At 41.2% G+C, this 19,427-nt stretch overlaps 1 protein-coding gene across 2 annotated transcripts in view; it reads right to left on the reverse strand.

Moving 5' to 3' along the window:
- KCMF1 (potassium channel modulatory factor 1) overlaps positions 1-19,427 on the reverse strand; it is a 66,262-nt gene that overhangs the window by 23,631 nt on the left and 23,204 nt on the right. For both annotated transcript variants that reach the window (XM_032469784.1, XM_032469783.1), the window contains exons 2-3: positions 3,591-3,758; positions 291-430 (exon numbers count right to left, since the gene is read on the reverse strand). In XM_032469784.1, coding sequence (XP_032325675.1) covers positions 291-430; positions 3,591-3,621 — 171 coding nt within the window. In that variant the 5' untranslated portion in view covers positions 3,622-3,758. The remainder of the gene's footprint in view (positions 1-290; positions 431-3,590; positions 3,759-19,427) is intronic.

Genomic DNA, 19,427 nt, shown 5'->3' on the forward strand with positions numbered 1-19,427 from the left:
ACTTTTCACAGCGCCTTTACTGAAGGCTCCTGAATTTGGTCAAGATTCCACGTTGTGCTTTTAGCAACAGGGCAAGAAAGGCTAGTAAGGACAAATGGGGGGCATTATCCTGGGCACACGCAGCCTCCCAGGATGTGCAAATCTGCTGCTAAAAGATAACTTTAACAATTATCAGGCGAACAGCAGCAGCACACTTAGCAGGAGGCAGATGACCGTGACGTGGCTTTACTTATGTTAGAAATCACACACTTCGCACCGCGTCACTTTGGACGCCAGGCTGCTTCACTCACCACTTCTGTCGAGGTTTCTGCGTGTTCAGAAGTGACATGTTCTTGCAGAGACGTCTCCGTGTAGCCCATCTTTCCACAATAGGGGCAAGTAAAGGCCTGCGGCTGCTCTACAGAGAAAGCTTCCCCACCATAGTACAAATCTGAAAAACAGGAGCGCCGCACTGAGAAATAGTCGTTTTTATCATTTTTAATACACAGAAATGCAATCACACGGTACAATAATGTAGAAAAAGAGGTGTGCCTGAAACCTCCCCCGCCACCCTCACTGCCAAGTGCTGACGGGGCACCTCTCTGCTTCCACCTGCAACACCCTCTTTCTCCCAAGGACTCTGTGACACTCTTCTCCACTTGCTAATTTAGCCTTAGGAGAAAAATAAAGCAAACAGCTTTTTATTCCTTCATTTAATTTTGAAACATCTCTGATTTCACATCTGGTTCTAATTTTATTGTAATTTATTTTTTCACCTCTGTATATGCTGTGGCAACACCAATGTTAATGCAAAGAATCAGCAGGCTATTTCATAGACAAGAACCCAGGTGCTCAGATGACAATGATCAATATGCCAACTCCGAGATGCAGCCACCTGTCTGTAGAACATAGCACTCTTGTCACAGGAAGGACCCTAGGCATTCAGTTCTTGTGAATGCTAACCCGAATGGGGTACCAACTACCACAACATACTCTGCCCAGTTTGGTTACCGAAGACCTGAGCAGTTAGTGAGAGTCTGTGGGAATCACCTGTTAGCCTGATTATCACATCTCAAGGAACAAGTCTATTTTTCTCCATTAGTAGCACAAAAGGAAATACTATTGAAAATATACTTAATATGTTATGTCACTTCATTACAAAGAACTATCTCACGATTTAACATGAAACAAATACCTAATTTAAGAGGATATGATCATTTTTGTGAGAGGAGAAAAGGAAAGAAAGTGTTCATGACACGATAGATTTGTTCACATTCATTTTCAGGGAGATTCAGACTATCTTGAAAATACTTACCTATTACATATATATATGACCATTTATTATGTGCTTAAGACTTGTCAGGTGAATTTGGGGGTGGGTGGGGCTAAATATATATATTTTTTTAAAAAGGGGGAAGAATTTCTTTACCTGACAAGGGGATGTACAAATGCCCCCGGCTAACACCATACTTGCTGGTGAGAGAACGGATGCTCTCCCCCTAAGACCAGGAACCAGACAACGCTGTCCACTCCTGCTATTTCTATTCAGTACTTTACTGGATCTAACCAGAGTAAATAGGCAAGAAAATGAAATGAAAGACATCCAGATGGAAAAGAAGTAAAACTGTCTCTAGGAGCACATGACATGACCTCATATGTAGGAAGTCCTAAGGAACCCACTAAACGCAACTAGAGCTCATAAACGAGTTCAGCAACATCACGAGATTTAAGCTCTGTGTACAAAAACCAATTCTTTTTGTGTAATTTGCAGTGAATAATCCAAAATAAAACTTTACAAAAATTCCATTTACAACAGCAAAAGAATAGAATACTTGGGAATACATTTACTGAAAGAAACATCAAACTTATCCTCTGGTAACTACAGAATTTCGTTGAAAGAAGTAACAATGACCTACATACACAGAAAGCCAGGCCACGTTCATAGGCTGGCAGACTTAATATTGTTGCTCTCCAAACCCACCTACAGATACAAAACAATCCCTACCAAAATCCCAGGTGGATCCTTTGCAGAAATTTGACAAGCTGATCTTGAAATTCACATGAAATCCAAGGGGTCTACAACACCCAAATAATCTTGAAAAAGAACAAAGATGGAAGACACACACTTTTTGATTTCAAAGCTTACTCCATAATTGAGACACTATGGTATTGGCGTATAAATCAACAGAATAGAATGAGAGTCCAGAAATAAAAACTGACATTTATGTCAACTGATTTGCTTTTTGAACAGTTTTATTGATGTATCTTTGACATATAAAAATCGTATGTATTTATGGTATAAAGCTTGATGTTTTGATATTTGTACACACTGTGAAAAGATCACCACAATCAAGCTAATTAACATCTCTATCGTCCCTACATAGTTACCACTGTGTGTGTGTGTGTGTGTGTGTGTGTGTGTAGACTATTTAAGACTACCTTCTTTGAAAATTTCAAGTATTCAATACAATATTGTTAACTATGGTCACCATGCTGTACTTCTGATCTCTAGAACTAATTCATCTTGCATAACAAAACTCTGTACCCTTGGACCAACAATCACCCTAATTTCTCCCCACCTCCCACCCCCAACTGATTTGCAACAAGAATGCAAAGACAATTCATTAGGTAAAGAATAGTCTTCTCAATAAATGATGCTGGGACAACTGGATATCCATCTGCCAAAGAATGGAGTTGGACTTCTACCTCATTCCACATACAAAAATTAACCTAAAATGGATCAAAAATTTAAATCTAAATACTAAAGTTACAAAGCTCTTAGAAAAAAACAGTTTTAAATCTTCACGATCTTGGATTAGGCACCCAAAAGCACCACAACAACAACAAAAATAAACTAGACATTATCAAAATTAAAACTTTGTGCTTCAAAACATACCATTAAGAAAGTGAAAAGACAATCCACAGAATGGGAGAAAACTTCTGCAAATCATCCACTTGTAAGGAACTTGTACACAGAATATACAAAATCATAATAATAATAGTAAAAAGATATATTACCCAATTAAAAAATGGGCAAAGGATCTGAACAGATATTTCTCCAAAGCAGATATACAAATGGCTTGTCAGCACAAGAAAAGATGGTCCGCGTCACTGGCTATCAGAGAAATGCACGTGCAAATCACACGAGATACCACGACTTCACACCCACTAGGACGGCTGTAATCAAAAAGACAAGTAGTAACTCGTGCTGAACAGGTGCGAAGCCACAGCATGAGCTATTCACAGCTTTCCTGATGGGCTGACAGTGCCCTCTAGCCGGCGGCAGGAACACTCTGCTTCCCGGTAGCCAGAGCGACAGCCCGTGTGCAGTCAGCAAGAACAGCTTAAACTTTATTCCTTCTTCACTGCATGTGACCCTCTTCCATTTCATACCTTGCCAGCTGTGTTTATTTCTGAATGGCTTTCATAAATTAACTATGATTGAGAGAAATAATTTCTTAGAATATAAAAGGTTCATGTTATTTTTAATGAATTTGGAGCCTCATGTAGGTTACAGGGGACGATTTTAGAGCATTCTGCCTTTGCTTCTTCACCCACACACACACACAATTCTAAGTGAGGGCTCACTACAGGTTTAATTAAATACGTACCAAAATCTACCCTTGTTAATATGCACTGCATCGGGTGGTCAGTTGTATGCCTCGTCGTCGTTGCACCGCTTTCATAACAAGATGCACAAAGATCGTAATCGTAGCAAATTAAACACTTATATCTGCGACCTCGAAAATTTCCTTTTAAACATGCATCACAGCTGACACCTACGAAAAAAAGAAACATCATAATTAGCAACTATAAAAGGCCACTCTCCTTTTCATTTTTATAGATTTTTAAAGATGTACATTTAACCCCGCATTTCCTTTCCAAAATGACTAGAAATAATATAATAAAATGCTATGAGAATTTCCAACAATATGGTGAATTTATTACCCTGATTTACACTCCTAATGAAAATAACTTAAAATGTTTGATAAAATGTAAAACAACTTTCTAAATGTCTTAATTTAGCAAAACGGTAAAAACCAAGTGACAGAAGAACAGGTACCTGGAATCACTACACAGGAGGTGGGTACTATCCGGAAAAACCTGAATTTAGATCTTCACAGCACTGCAGGGCAAAGCACAGGGAGCAAGGACCCAGGTCTGCCGCACCAGGGCGTCTGAACACGCACGAGACGCCACGATACCCACGCCTGAAGCGCCAGAGCCACACACCAGCCCAGACTTCCTGTAAGTGGACAGCCCCCTTTAGACTGCCAAACTGTCCTCATATATTTATCCCTGCCTACCCCAAATTCACACTACCACATGGTTCTCAGGTCCAGAATTTAATTTCAAGTGGTCCTAAATGAGCATTGCCACCCAGCATGAAGCAGAAATAAAATTCCAAGGAATGAGAATTCATACACATAATACACACAAAACACAAAACACAAAACAGCATCAGAAGGAAGTAGCAGAAAACAGATAGCAGAATCAGACTGGTGAAGAGTTTACATCAGAACTGAGTATCAAATAATACTTAACAGTTTAGAAGAAATAAAAGAGGAGCTTGAAAAGACGGGGCAACCAACAGATCTGAAAATAAACCAAATGTCCAGATAATAAAAGATTAATTAAAATTTAAAACTCAATGGGCAGGTTTGGTAATAGGAAAGCCTTTTATTCACATGTTATGTGCTTGTTTATGTAAAAAACTCCAATACAGCTAAATTATTAGAATTAAGTATTTTGGTTGCTAAACCCATATTCATGAAATATTGATTGATTTCTTCATTCCAAAAAAAAAAATACACAAGTGTATTATTTAAAAAAATGCCATTTATGATCCACTTACATGAGGTATTTAGATTAGCCAAATTCATACAAAAACAAAGTAACACAGTGGTTACCAGAGATGGGGTGGAAGGCGGAACGCGGGGTACTGTTTAAGGAGTGTCAGTCTGGGACGATGGAAGAATTCTGGAGCTGGACAGTGGTGATAACGGCACAGCAGTGTGAGTGCACTAATGCCACTGAGTTGTACGTGCAAAAGGGTTAAAATGACAGATTTTATGTTATGCATATTTTAGCACAATAAAAAATTATGTCATATGCAACATTTCTGAAAAAATGCCCATGAATAAATCTAACCAAAGACAGGAAGCCCTTTATGAAGTAAATCAGTAAAAATGTATTCAAAGACATCACAGGGCTTAAAAAAATAAAAATGCCAGGCTCATTGACTAGAAGGTTCAACATAATAAAAGATCAATTCTCCCCCAAATTTATCTGTGGATTCAATACAAATCTAATTTAAAAAAATCACAAAAGAATTTTTTGTGAAACATGGTAAGCTGACTCAAATTTCTATGCAATTTGCAAAGGGCCAAGAATAACCAGAATATTCCTGAAGAATAACGAGATGGAGGATTTGCTTCACACATCAAGCGCTGTGATAAAGCTATGGTAATTAGGATAGCGTGGTCCTGGCACAGGGACAGACAGACTGACCCAAGGAACAGAACAGAAATCCCCCAAACAGATGCTCCCACGGGGAAGTCTGTTCCACGACAGCAAGGTCACTAGAGATCAGCAGGGAAACGAGGAGGAAGTAGGTGATACACGGTGCTGGGACAGGTGACCATCCACATGTGGAGAAAAGAAAACGGGATCTCTTCCAGATTCCTCCCCACCCCAAATCAATTCCAGATGATTTAAAGACAAACATAAAAGGAAAATGAAAAAATTCTCTTAAGACAATATAGGGGAATATTTTTATGAGCTCAGAACAGGAAATAATTTTTTAAAACACACACACCACACATACGGCCCAAATCATAAAGAGAAATATTCAACGATATTAAAATTAAGAGTTTTCCTTCACTTATTAATGCCCTAGAGAGATGGGAAGACGAGGCCCAGAAACTGGTGACAAATGTGCCATACGTGACAGACAAACGTTAGGTATACAGAATGCACTAAGGAACTCTCACAAATCAGTAAGAAGATGACCAACAGCCAACAGAAAAATGAGCGAACACCTCGATGGGTGCCTCTAAGAGCAACAAACACAAAAGACCAACAAATGCCTGGAGAGACGCTCAGTCTCACAGGCCGTCAGAGAAGCGCAAAGGGAACCTGCAGGAGGTATCGTTTCACGTCTGCCAACGCGGCGAAGTCCGACAAGTCTGCTGGTGTCACGGGCCAGAGAAGACAAGGAGCAGGTGGGAACACACCTCAGCACAACCACTTTGAACATTCTGTTCACGTTCTAGTCAAGTTAAACATGTGCAACTCCTACGACTCCGCAGTTTCACCCTTAAATGTGTTTCCTGGGGACTCTTGCCCGTGTGCATTAGAAGAACGTAAGACAATGTTCACACCAGCTTTTGCAACTGAAAATAAAAAAGGCTGTTAACAACCCAAAGGCTGTCAACAGTCCATTACAGAATGATCAAAGCACGAATGATAGCCCAGAACAGCGGGTGAAGACAGGAATAAAAACAAAGTTATAAAACAAGTTACTGATACAGGTAAGTGCTATGGAGACAAATAAAGCGGAAAAGGATAATCAGTGCGGGCAAAGGAAGTGCCACTGAAAACATGGTGCTTGAGCAGAAGGATGGAATAATTCAAAATAGCTTCCAAGCATGACCATGCTTTAAGCACAGCACTGAAAGTATTAAAAGGGGGAAGTATCCATTTAGAGTCACAATTCCAAGTTTAATGTATCAGAGTGCAGCAACTTTGTCAAACAGCACGTAGCAGTGAGCGGAGCTAGAAAGGTGCCAGAAGGGTAAGCTCAGCTTTGAACGGTCACTTTCTGGCGTGTCCCACCTGACATTACTCTGTGGGCCTCACTCTGCTTTCTGTGGTGGGGACGCCTACCGACAAGGATAAATGAACAGAGCCTGAGGACTGCGGGCGGCGATACTGCCCAACACCGCAGGATTCTCAGCGATTCTCAGCGGGACTTGCTGACGGCGCCCGGCCCTTGCCTGCTGCACCCGTCTGATAGAAGGCAGACACCCTGATCTAAATGCTCACGGCTCTGCTGAGGGGGAGGACGGGAGTGTGTCAGTTTTCATCTCCAGATCAGCTGGAGTTCAGTAACTGTTAGCCCTTTAAGAAACTGGGGTTCTTTCAACAAATTACGAACTGCTGCTGATGGAATCACTTCTTAAATGTATGTTTTCTAACTTCTTAAACACTGAAAGATACTCATCTTTTACGGTTCAAGGTCATTATTTCAAACACAGATACATACTTCAGACATACCACTCGACATTACATCAGGTAAGTTCTCAGCAGGGCTTCTTACAGCGTAAGTAAGAGTAACTCTGCAGCAATCCATGGTGGCAAGTGTGCCAGGGGACTGGCTGGTTCTGGTGATCACTGTACCGTGAATGAGAAGTGAGGGAAGCAGAAACATCCTACCACGCAGTTTCCCATGCAGCCTGGAACAGCTCTAACCTGGCATCATAAGTTGAAGCCAGCACCTCATTCACAAGGGGAGTCCACACCGCCTCCGTCTGTGACAGCAGCTCAGGGTCTCTGGATAAAAGCAGAGGCAGGCTGGGCTTTCCCAGTTTCTCAGCAGCGAGCCCAGCCCCCTGCCCCCACTAGGAACTTCTCAGTCTCATTCAGCTTTGAAAAGGCCCCAGATTTCCCACTCAAAACACGAAGATCTCCTGGATTTAAAAAACTGGGAGGTTTCATTTACCCTACACCATACGCCCCCTGCAAAAACTGAGTCAACCAGACAACAAAATGTGTGACTCGTCTTTGAACAGCCTAGCTCTAGCCACACAGCACCACAGATAAAGGCAGACAACCGCTAGGCTGTGAAACGGCAACGAGCACAAGCGTCATCTCAAAGTTACGGCGGGATGTTTGTGATTCCCCATCTGATCGAGTTCACCTAACAAGAGGAACAGAAATGCTGCGAAATGGTTTCACCTCAATTTTGACGTTGGCGCATGCGAAACTGACAGGAAAAGAACGGCGTGTGTCTGACAACGGCTGTCTCCAGAAGGTGCACCTGAGCGCACTCACTCCCTCAAGGCTCACCTCTGCGTTAAGCCGTGCAGCGCAGTAAGTACATAGAAGCCATGGACTAAAACCAAAGGAGAGAATGCCCTCTAGTGGGAACAGATGTTTAAAAAGCCACCGAAATAATGCGTAAAAAGTCCTTTTCCCCCCCTTAATTCTAAAATAAAGGTTTATTTATATAACATTACATGCTACATACACATTTATATATCTTGTTAAAGAAAAATCCAAGGGTTGATACAGCTTTTTCTTCTTTTCTCTTTTTTCCCCTAATCCTTACTTCATGTACTGTGACAGCTTTTTCTTTTGGCTTCAATGGATTTCTAGGTGGGGAGCAGAGAGGTGGTGGGACGGGAAGGTCAGTAAAGGGAAAGCTATGTGTCCCGATACAGTGAAAAGAACACAACAGGAAGAGGCTCCACCTGGAACTTGAAGCCCTGGGATTACTCAGCATTCGCCACTGACAATCTATTTTGACTTTTAGCTGCCCTGTAATTTGGAGAAAAGGCCCTCTTTTTATATTTCAGTGAACTATCTTGTCAGGCCCATGTATCTCTAAATAAGTGTGACTTTAAAAACAAAAGGAAGTATGTGTGTGTGTGTACCTGCTATAGAAAAATCTTAATGTTGAGAACTGATCCACCAGAATAACCTTACAGAGATAAGGATAATTTCCAAAGAGGCTTTTGCATTTAGGTGGGTGAAAAATCATGCAACATTTTGAAGAGGATCTCAGATGAACACAGAAGCAATTAAAGAAATGAACTGCTCAATGAAAAGCAGAAGTAGCCAGAATTAAAGAAAATGGTCAACAGATATTTCTAGAAGCAAAATCATTGGAACTGAAGAAATTTAATAATGCGTCACAAGCTGGGGGCCTAGATCAGGAGTAGAAAGCTTTCCCCGCTTCTATGAAGGAAACACAGAGGGAAAACACACACAAGTGTGCCTCGCAAAGGTAAAGTAACTCTAAGAGTCATTTCTTCAAAAAAAAAAAAAAGCCCTCCTTCAATATTTTTAAAATTAGAAACAGACCCCCCCAATTAAATACACATGTAACTCTATGCACGTTTATTTTTTTAACCTACGCCATATGGTAAAGGGAGAGACTCAGAAGGGAGCAAACTGGGTAGACAGACTCATAGAAACATACCGTTCAGGAAAAGACCTAGAGTTAAAGAGATTCCAGGGGCAGAGAGAAACAGAAACGAGGACGAGGGTGTGAGGGTGCAGTGCTGGGAAGGGCAAGAATCAGAAGAAAGAGACGTGGGCGACGGAGAGGGACACGAGGGTAGAGGGGACAAGAAGTCTGGGAAACAGCTTTGGTCTTCACACTTCGCAGACTTGGCTTGAACCTGTGATGCATTTACCGGCAATTTAAAACAACACTTTCTGTACTGGGACTCCGCTTTCCCACTTCTATTGTTCCCTAGTGGAATTCTGCAAGTCTGGGGATTGGTAACAGTAGAGAGCATCCACCTGTGCTTTCACTAGTAAGAACCTACCAGGTGCCAGGACACAGCAGTGAATGAGCCAAGGTCTCCGCTACCCAGAGCTAATAGCCCAAAGGTAGCAGCAGCAACGTCCCTCATTACTTACTGAGCGCCAGACAGTTTTCGTGTCTGTTTTATTAATCGTCACAACAAAGTCATGAGGCAGCTGAAAACTACAATAAAACTTATTTCATGGCTATGGATGACTCAAAACTAGTTCACATTTGCCCAAAAAAGTGAACAGAAAGGCATGGGTGGGACGTTACATTTATGCATTTTGTCGAAGCGGGAAGTTTAGTCCATCTCTAAAAGTGGTCAGTGTAGAGGGATTTCGTCCATTTTGGAACAACTGGTTGGTTTGCTTGGTTTTAAAGAACTGCCCCGAACTCTGAGCTCATAGAAACGCACCCCTGGCCTGTGCACAGAAACCCATCTCAGCAACAGTGGGCTTGCTCGTGAATGAGCTCAGGAGCAGCCTTTCAGAACCTCTTATCTGGACACAGAGAAGCTTCTGTATTACTCAGGCCTCCATCACACTCGGCCGTGATTAGGACTGTTTCTGACTCACACATTAAGCGAAGGAAGAGGAGGCGCGTGAGGAGCACCTGGGACAGAGCAGGAACTCAGTGAGTATCTGCTGAATGAAGGAAGCACGTGAAAAGAGAAAAGGACACTTTATTAGTGCAATTAGGCAAGAGCTCAAAAGGGAGAAGGGAAACGGGGATTCACGTGTGTCTGGGACAGACTTCTTGATGTAAGAATGACTGAATGATGAAAGTAGGGGCGTTCAGAAGGGACTGAACAGCAGGTGCTTGCTTCCTGTAGAAGAAAAGAAAACCGAGTCAGTGAGAACGCCGCGCCAAGTGCTTCCAGGCGTCAGTCCCCACCGGCAACATCCGCCCGGGGCACTGGGCGCCAGCTGTGGGACGAGGGGGTTATTGGTGGGAAACAGACTTCTTGTCAGCCAGTTTTGTGTCAACAGTTTCATATGTAAAAACCAAACCTAAAATGTCAGTATTTTCAATATGTGTGCAATTCCATTTCGTTGCTTTAAACAACATATACTAAGCCAAAACCACTGCTCTGTTTTGAAGACCCTCCAGGCAGGTCTACGGGGCAAGGCAGAGAGCTCCAGCCCTCCCAAAAGACAAGTGCCCCCGGAGAAGGTGACTCCTTTACGAAAATATCTGCTCATCACGTGACCTTTTGGCAGAGACTTGTAAAGGGGTGAAAAAAAAAAAAAAGTTACATTTCAAACCTACAGGGGCTGGCCTGAAAAATGAAAACCCTTAAAAAAGGTATAAAATGACACAGGAGACCGCATCAGATTATCTCCGCGCAGCAATGTTCCCTCAATAACCAGCTCTCGCGGAACTGGCCTGGATGCCCAGGAGCCTGCTAAGGGCTTGGTCACCCAGCGGCTGCTCTTCTCCTACAGACAGTGAACTGAGGCACCCGAGCGCTGAGCAACCTGCCCCAAAGGCACACGGCTACTAAGTGACAGTGACAGAGGAGAAGGGTTACCTACTGAAGCAGCCTACCAAAAGCAGTAGCTCTGGTTTGGGTTTGGTTCAGAAGTGGTGTCTTTACAACTTTTTATTTACTAAGGCATAGAAATATACATCGAACATCATGTTTATTCTTCTTCCCTTACTCTTTATGAGAGACCTTAATTTTACCAATCATATAACTTCTCTAAAATGAAACCTTGAGGCTGAGGAATTACTTTCAAGGCAGGTGTTAATGTATTTATTTATTTCCAGAGGTTGATAATCAAACACATCTCTACAAAGTCACTACCTTTGCAAGTTCTTACTCTAGAGTAGTGTTTTCTCAACTTTCTGAAAATCCGTGTCCTATACCTATATTAGGAAATGTTTAAAAACATTACGATCACCTTTATTTAAAATTTCAGTAAGCTAGACACATGCCAGGCCTCACTCTTTCAAATCACAGCAGAATATTGATATGACTCTCAAATATATAATTTATTTTTCATTTTTGGTCTTTTTAAACATATAAGGAAATCTGGCATACGTACATCTTCAGACACGGGAATCAGCCACCTAGGACACACGACACAATCACATGGTGAAACTCTACAACATCGTGCTCCAACAAACCGCTGTCACCACGTGTGGTCCCCACGGAAACAAGCTGTGAAAGGATACACACTACATGGAACCACTTATGTAAGTTTTAAAGTACACAACACAATACTCTATAGTTTATGGACACATACACATGTGGAAAGCCTACTGAAACGTGGATGGGAAGGCCACACACCAGCTCCAAGAAGTGATGCCTCTGGGAGGGAGGGAGAAAAGGAAGGGAACAGAATGGAATCAAGAAAGGGTACAAACTGGAATTTGCCCATATTTGCAAAGTCTTGTTTCTTTCTACACGTTTAAAATGTTTCATTAAAAAAAAAAAAAAAAAAAAAAAAACTCCAATGTGGACAAAACTCCCCCATCCATCTCAACTTGTAAAGCAGTATGGAAGGTGACAGGACAGCTGGTTTCACACTGAGGTATAAACGGGTGAAGTAGTTGACCTAGTGAAATTATCCAATAAAACCAACATTTTTGGTCCCAGAGACGGATTCTATAATCCGTGCTTGTTAATTCTTGCTAAAGTATAAACTAGTCACCGAGTTTCAAGCCAAGCGTTCACAGAATGAGTTCTCCCAAGCAGAGCAGATCACCTGGCTGAGCCAGATAACCTGCAAACAGTGTGAAGACTGCACCAGTGGGCCCCGGTACATGGATCAAGTTGCTGTTTAGAGTATCTTCCCATCCTATACTTGGCCAAGCAGCACGAAGAGCAGGAGGGGACTTCTTGCCTGGAATGACAGCCTACATTTATTTGTGAGAGAGAAGAATGTCATTTTAAACAACTAAGGGGTGAAACATACTAAATGGGATTTGCTCCCGTTGGAATGTCCTGCCTATGGTTTAAAAACCTTTCAACTGATTTTCTGCAACAGTTTGAGGGAAAGGGAAAGAAAACTGGAAGTCCTTAATGTACCACAAGATGAATAGGGAGGGTGCAGAAAACACACAGTTTAATGGTATTTGAACTAGAAATGCCTGCGTATTTACTCCTGATAAATCCCCAGTCTGTGCATGACAGCCCTCTCTGTTACAGTGTGAAGAGTGAGTGGCAGAGAGCTATGGAGACACAGCCAACAAGGAACAGCAATGTAGGATGAACTGGTCCAGTTCGGAGGGTCCCACAGAGCCCCACAGTCAGCCTGACCCTGACACAGCTCCTTGTCCCAAGCAGTCCCTGAAGTACTTTCTCTTCAAATCACTGAAATACAACTTCAGGTCCTTTGGTTCCACGTTTCCTACACAGAGAGCAGTTACTCTAAATCCACTCACAGGAACCCCTCGCACAGCTTAAGACAAGAGTCAAGTAGTTCCCTCCTCTTTTCTAGGCTAACCAATTTCAAGTCTAACAGATCTTCAAAAACCTTCAACTGTTACATTATTTGCACGTCTGCTCCATTCCTTCATTGATTTTAAACTAAAGGGACCTACGTAATCTCTAATTGCAGGGCTGTAACAGGCACGTGAATGTTAATTCCTCTTCCCTCCCTTCACCTTTCAAGGTCACGTGAAGTAAAGCGGGTACTGGTTATCACTACTGCTTCTCAGCTCCAAGCCTGCCCTTCTATATTCCCTGCAATGCTGGTCAAGGAGGTTGTCCTCAATCAGGGGCCATTCTGCACTGCCCACCCCCAACAAGGGACATCTGGCCCTGTATGGAAACATTTGTGGATGGGGTGGGTATGGGAATCAACTGGGTAGAGGCTGGGGTGTCACTAAACATCCACAAAGCAGAGGACAGCCTCCTGGCCCAAGATGTCAGTGCTAAGGTCGAGAAACGATGGTCTAGGGTTTGCCAACTCGATTATTCATATTCCCTTGGCAGCTGGCTTCTGGCTTACATTCTGCCAATGGGAGGTCACAGAAGGAGACAGAAAGCATCCCTCCAGAAGCGCAGGGGTTCCAGCACCAGCCTCTTCTGGCTTTCTCATCACCAACTAGCTGTCATACTGTTCGAAGGACAAGTACCAACTCTGCAGAGATGGGATCAGGGAAGTAGAGGCCTCTAAACTCCTAAATTCTAGTAACCCCATCTTTTCCCTTTTTGCAATAACAGAAACACCTATTTATCTGTACTGTACAATGTAATAGCCACCAGTCTTTAAAAATGCTTTGTCAGCCTATGGGCCTAGAAGCAGTGTTGTTTCAGAAGCAGTGAATCCACCAAGCACCCAGATCTTGGTTTCCAAACAGCATCCTTCACTAAGATGAACCAGAGCTCCTTGGAGAAATAGATGATTCCAGAGGCTGGGGTAGGGTGCGTACACGAGGAGCCTGTAATACCCAGTTCTAGAATGAATGAATGACCCAGAAAGACCAATGGGTACCTGTCAAAAGGACACAGAAGAAACTGATGGGATTTCCACTGATCAAACCTGGGATAGTCTGAGCACCAAAATCAGTGATTTTAAAAAAAAAATGTCCACCGAATATTACAAAAATCCATGTGTCCATACTGATATAAACAAATAAGTAAATAAATCAAGGAGAAGGAAATATGAAAAAAAAGTCCATGTAGTAGATACATTGACTAGAACTTACATTTCAACTCCTACTTCACCAGCACTGGACATGCACTGTCCAGTACGCACCAGCCACATATGATTACTTAAACGTAATTTATTAAAATCAAATAAAATTAAAAATTCAGTCCCGCATTATCCACATTTCAAGGGCTCACAAGGCTAGTGGCTATTGTGCTGGACAACAATGCACTGGACAAAGGCATTTGAGACTGAACCATAATTCTGTGAAGATAAGGTCTAGAACAGATAATAAGGGAAGATCTAATTTTGTTTTTTTTTTTTTCCTGAAATCTTAAAACTTAGAATTGGAACTTAAAAAAAGACAATGTGGTAAGGATAGGGAGAAAAGAGTAAACAAGAGCAACAAAATTTTGGAGGCTATAAAGCAGATGAATGGTAATTGAGTCATGAGGCTGGAGGAAGCTGAATCCTAGGATGGGTAAAGGGGAAAGCAAAGAAACCACCCAACTTACAATACAGATTCAACCAAACTTCTAGGACTGGCAGCTCTGAGTATTGCTGGAACCTGGGTTAGGGTGAAGAACTGTTGAAAGATCAATATGTAAAAGCTCTTTGAGAAGAAGTTAAATTTGTAAGTTGCCTCTCTGACATTATACAGTACTTCAAGCAGAAAGAAGAAGTGTATTCATTAGAGGGTAAAACAGAGGACCTCTGACCTAGGGAACTCAAGGCACATTAAGGCACATCAAGGCACTCAAGACAACAGAGTAAAGTGCACATTTTATTGAAAAGAGAAAAGTTGGAGTTAAATCTCAACTCCAGAAGAAGGAGCTAGAGGAGGGAAAGAGAGAATATAGCATTAAAGAAAAGAAAACTGGAACACAAGTCTAGAAGTTTCAATATTCTGAAAGTGATCTTACACTTAAAGGAACTAGAAAAAGAACAAACAAAACCCAAAGTTAGTAGAAGAAAAGATATCATAAAGATCAGAGCAGAAATAAATGAAATAGAGACTTAAAGAAAAAAAGATCAATGAAACTAAGAGCTAATTCTTTGAAAAGATAAACAAAAGCTGGCTAAAGGTTTCCTCATCAAGGAAAAAGGGAGAGGGCCAAAATCAATAAAATCAGAAATGAAAAAGGAGAAGTTACAACTGACACCAGAAATATAAAAGATCATAAGAGATTACTACAATAATATGCCAACAAAATGGACAGCCTGGAATAAATGGACAAGTTCCTAGAAATGCACAATCTGCAAAGATTGAATCAGCAAGAATAGAAAATATGAACAGATTAATTACCAGTAATGAAACTGAATCAGTAATCAAAAAACTCTCAACATAAAAAAAGTCCAGGACCAGACAGTTTCAAAGATGAATTCTACCAAACATTAACATCTGTCCTTCTCAAACTATTCCAAAAAATTGTAGAGGAAGGAACAATTCTGAAGTCATTCTACAAGCCCAGCATCATCCTGACACCAAAATAACACAAAGATGTCACAAAAAAAGAGAGAATGAGAGACCAATATCATCGATGACATAAAAGCAAAAATCCGCAACAAAACATTAGCAAGTTATATCCAACAACACATCAACACAAGGATCATATACTTGTATGCTGTGATCAAAAGGAACTTATCCCAGGGATGCAAGGATGGTTCGACATCCACAAATCAAGCAATGTGATACACATTAACAAACCGAAGAATAAAAACTGTATGATAATCTCAATAGACACAGCAAAAGCTTTTGACAAAATTCAACCTCCATTTATGATAAAAACTCAACAAAATGGGTATAGAGAGAACATATACCAACATAAAAAAGGCCACATATGACAAGCCCACAGCTAGCAGCATATTCGATGGTAAAAAGTTGAAGGCATTTCCTCTAAGATCACAAACAAGACAAGGATGCCCACTCGCATTGCCTTTATTCAATACAGCATCGGAAGCCTAGCCACAGCAATCAGAGAAGAAAAAGAAGTAACAGGATTCTCAACTGGAAAGAAAGAAGTAAAATTCACTGTTTGCAGATGATATGATACTATACATAGAAAATCTTAAAGACACCACCAAAAAAACTACCAGAACTCATCAGTGAATTTGGTAAAGCTGCAGGATACAAAATTAATATAGAGAAATCTGCTGCATTTCTATACGTTAACAACTATCAGAAAGAGAAATTAAGAAAACAATCCCACATACAATCACATCAAAAAAGAACAAAATACCTAAGAGTCAGTCTAAGGAGGTAACTTGTACTCAGGAGACTGTAAGACAGTGATGAAAGAATTTCAAGACACCACAAACAGATAGAAAGATGTATCATGTTCATGGATTGGACATGGAGTTAATATTGTTAAAATGGTCATACTACCCAACACAGTCTACAGATTCAGTGCAGTCCTTTTCAAAATACCATTGGCATTTGTCATAGAACCAGATCAAAAATAATTCTAAAGTTTGTATTGAGACACACGACCCTGAATGGTCAAGACAATCTGGAGAAAGAAGAACAAAGCTGGAGGAATCACGCTCCCTGGCTTCAGACTATGCTACAAAGCTACAGTAATCAAAACAGTATGATACTGGCACAAAAACAGACCCAAAGATCAATGGAATAGAACATGGAGCCTAGAAATGAACCCGTACTTACATGGGCAATTAATCTATGACAAAGGAGGTAAGAATATTCAGTGGAGAAAAGACACCCTCTTCAGTAAATGTCGTTGGGAAAACCGGACAGCTACATGCAAAAGGATCAAACTGAGCACTCTCTCACACCACACACAAAAATCAATTCAAACATGAATTGAAGACATAAATCTAAGCTCTAAAACAGTAAGACTTCTAAAAGAAAACATAGGCAGTAAGCTCTTTGACTTTAGTTCTAATAACATTTCTTTAGATATGTCTCCTCAGGCAATCGAGACAAATGAAAAAATAAACAAATGAGACTACATCAAACTAAAAAGCTTTTGCACAACGAAGGAAACTATCAATAAAGTGGAAAAGCTGCCTACTGACTAGGAGAGCATATCTGCAAAAGATAATCCAATAAAGGGTTAATATCCAAAACACAAAAGACTCACAAAACTCGACATCAAAAAAAAAAAAAAAAAAAAAAAACAAACCTCATTAGAACTGGAAGAGACATTTTCCCAAAGAAGATATATAGACGGCCAACAGGTACATGAAAAAAATGCTCAACATCACTAATCATCAGGGAGATGCAAATCAAAACCACAAAGAGATATCCCCTCACATTTGTCACCATGGCTATTATCAAAAAGACAAGTAAGAGCTGGCGAGGGTGCAGAGGAGAAAAGGGAACCCTCACACCCTGTTGGTGGGAATGTAAACTGGTGCAGTCACTATGGAAAACAGTGCGAAATCCCTCAAAAAATTAAAAATAGAACTACCGTATGATCCAGCAATTCCACTCCCGAGTATTTGTATGAAGAAAATGAAAACACTAATTAGGAAAGATGTATGTACCTCTACGTTCACTACGGCGTTATTCACGGTAGCCTGGGTACACAAGCAAGCTAAGTGCTCATCGATGAATGAACTGGCGAAGAAGACGTGACGTGTACAAATACACAACGGATGACTCCCCAGCCACGAAAAAGAATGAGATCTTGCCAACTGCAACAAGGATGGACCTAGACGGTACTATGCTAAGTGAAATAAGTCAGACGGAAAGACAAACACTGTATTATTTCACTTTTCTGTGTAATCTAAAAAAACAAAACAACTGAACATAGTTATAGACACAGAGAACAAACAGGTGGTTGCCAGAAAGAAAGGAGTGAGGGGAAAAAAGGTGAGGGAGATTAAGAGACACAACTTCCAGTCGCAAAATAAGTGAGTCATGGGTACGAAATGTACAGTATGGGGAATACAGTCAATTACTATGTAGTATCTTTGTACGGCAACAGGTAGTAACCAGACTTGTGGTGATCATTTTGAAATGCACAGAAATATTGAGTCACTATGCTGTGCAACAGAAACTAACGAAGTGTTGTAGGTCAATTATACTTCAAAAACAAATGAATAAATTCACAGAAAAAGGAGATTGGATTTGTGGCTACCAGAGGAAGGAGCTGGGTGAGGAAGGGGACTGAATGAAGGCAGTTGAAATATCTTCCAGTTATAAGACACGTAAGACAAATATTACATCTTCCAGTTACAAGATACGTAAGTACCAGGGATGAAATGCACAATCTGAGAAACACAATTGACACCTGTGTATATTACACACGGAAGTTGTCGAAGAGAGTAAACCCTAAGAGCTCTTAAAATAAAAAACCCTGAAAGTCAGAAAATGGAGGGGAGAAAATAATCAACAGGAGTAATTCAAGAAAACCTCCCAGAAAAGAGGGTATGAACTGCCAGACTGAAAGGACCCAGAGAGCACCCAACACAGTGGATAAAAACAGAGCACCTGAGCACAGCTCGAAAAGAGCAGGCACAAAGGAGATTCTACTAGCTTCCAGGGGGGCAAACAGGGGAAGGGGGATAGAGGTCACACACAAAGATCAAGACTCTGATGTGCTCAACAGGAACACAGGACTCATAAAGGTAATGCATTAAAATCATCAAAATTCTGAGGGAGAGAATTTCCCAATTACAACCGTACACTTTGGAAAGTTATCAGTCCAGTATGAGGAGAGTATTGACGATGTTTTCAGATGTGTTCAGTTCTTTAAAAAGTTGGTCCCAGTGCACCCTTTCTCCAGAACCTACAGAAGAGTGAGGGGAGGAAATAATGTGGAGGTGGACTCTAGGAAACAGGAGATCCAATCTAAGAGAAGCAGCTGAAGTCACCAGGAAGATGGTGAAGTGAGAACCCCCAAGACGACCCCTGTGCAGTAACCAAGGACATCCAGTCCACCCTGGAGCAGTGACACTCAAGAGCCATCCATACACACCGAGCGGTCATGACCCAGACCCTGAGGCCACAGTACTGTCTGCATTACGTTGTTTACTGAAGTGTAACATCATTTAGAAAAATACACAAATCATGTGCATGCATGACGGGGATACTGGGCTGGACACCAGAGAGAGATACATCGTAACTGACTGTACTTCAATTTTAAAAGATTATAAGAAAGAAAGGAAAGAAAGGAAAGAAAGGAAAGAAAGGAAAGAAAGGAAAGGAAGAAAGGAAGAAAGGAAGAAAGGAAGAAAGGAAGAAAGGAAGAAAGGAAGAAAGAAAGAAAGAAAGAAAGAAGAAAGAAAGAAAGAAAGAAAGAAAGAAAGAAAGAAAGAAAGAAAGAAAGAAAGAAATCACACAC

Source organism: Camelus ferus, chromosome 28, assembly GCF_009834535.1.
Source record: "Camelus ferus isolate YT-003-E chromosome 28, BCGSAC_Cfer_1.0, whole genome shotgun sequence".
NCBI lineage: Eukaryota > Metazoa > Chordata > Mammalia > Artiodactyla > Camelidae > Camelus > Camelus ferus.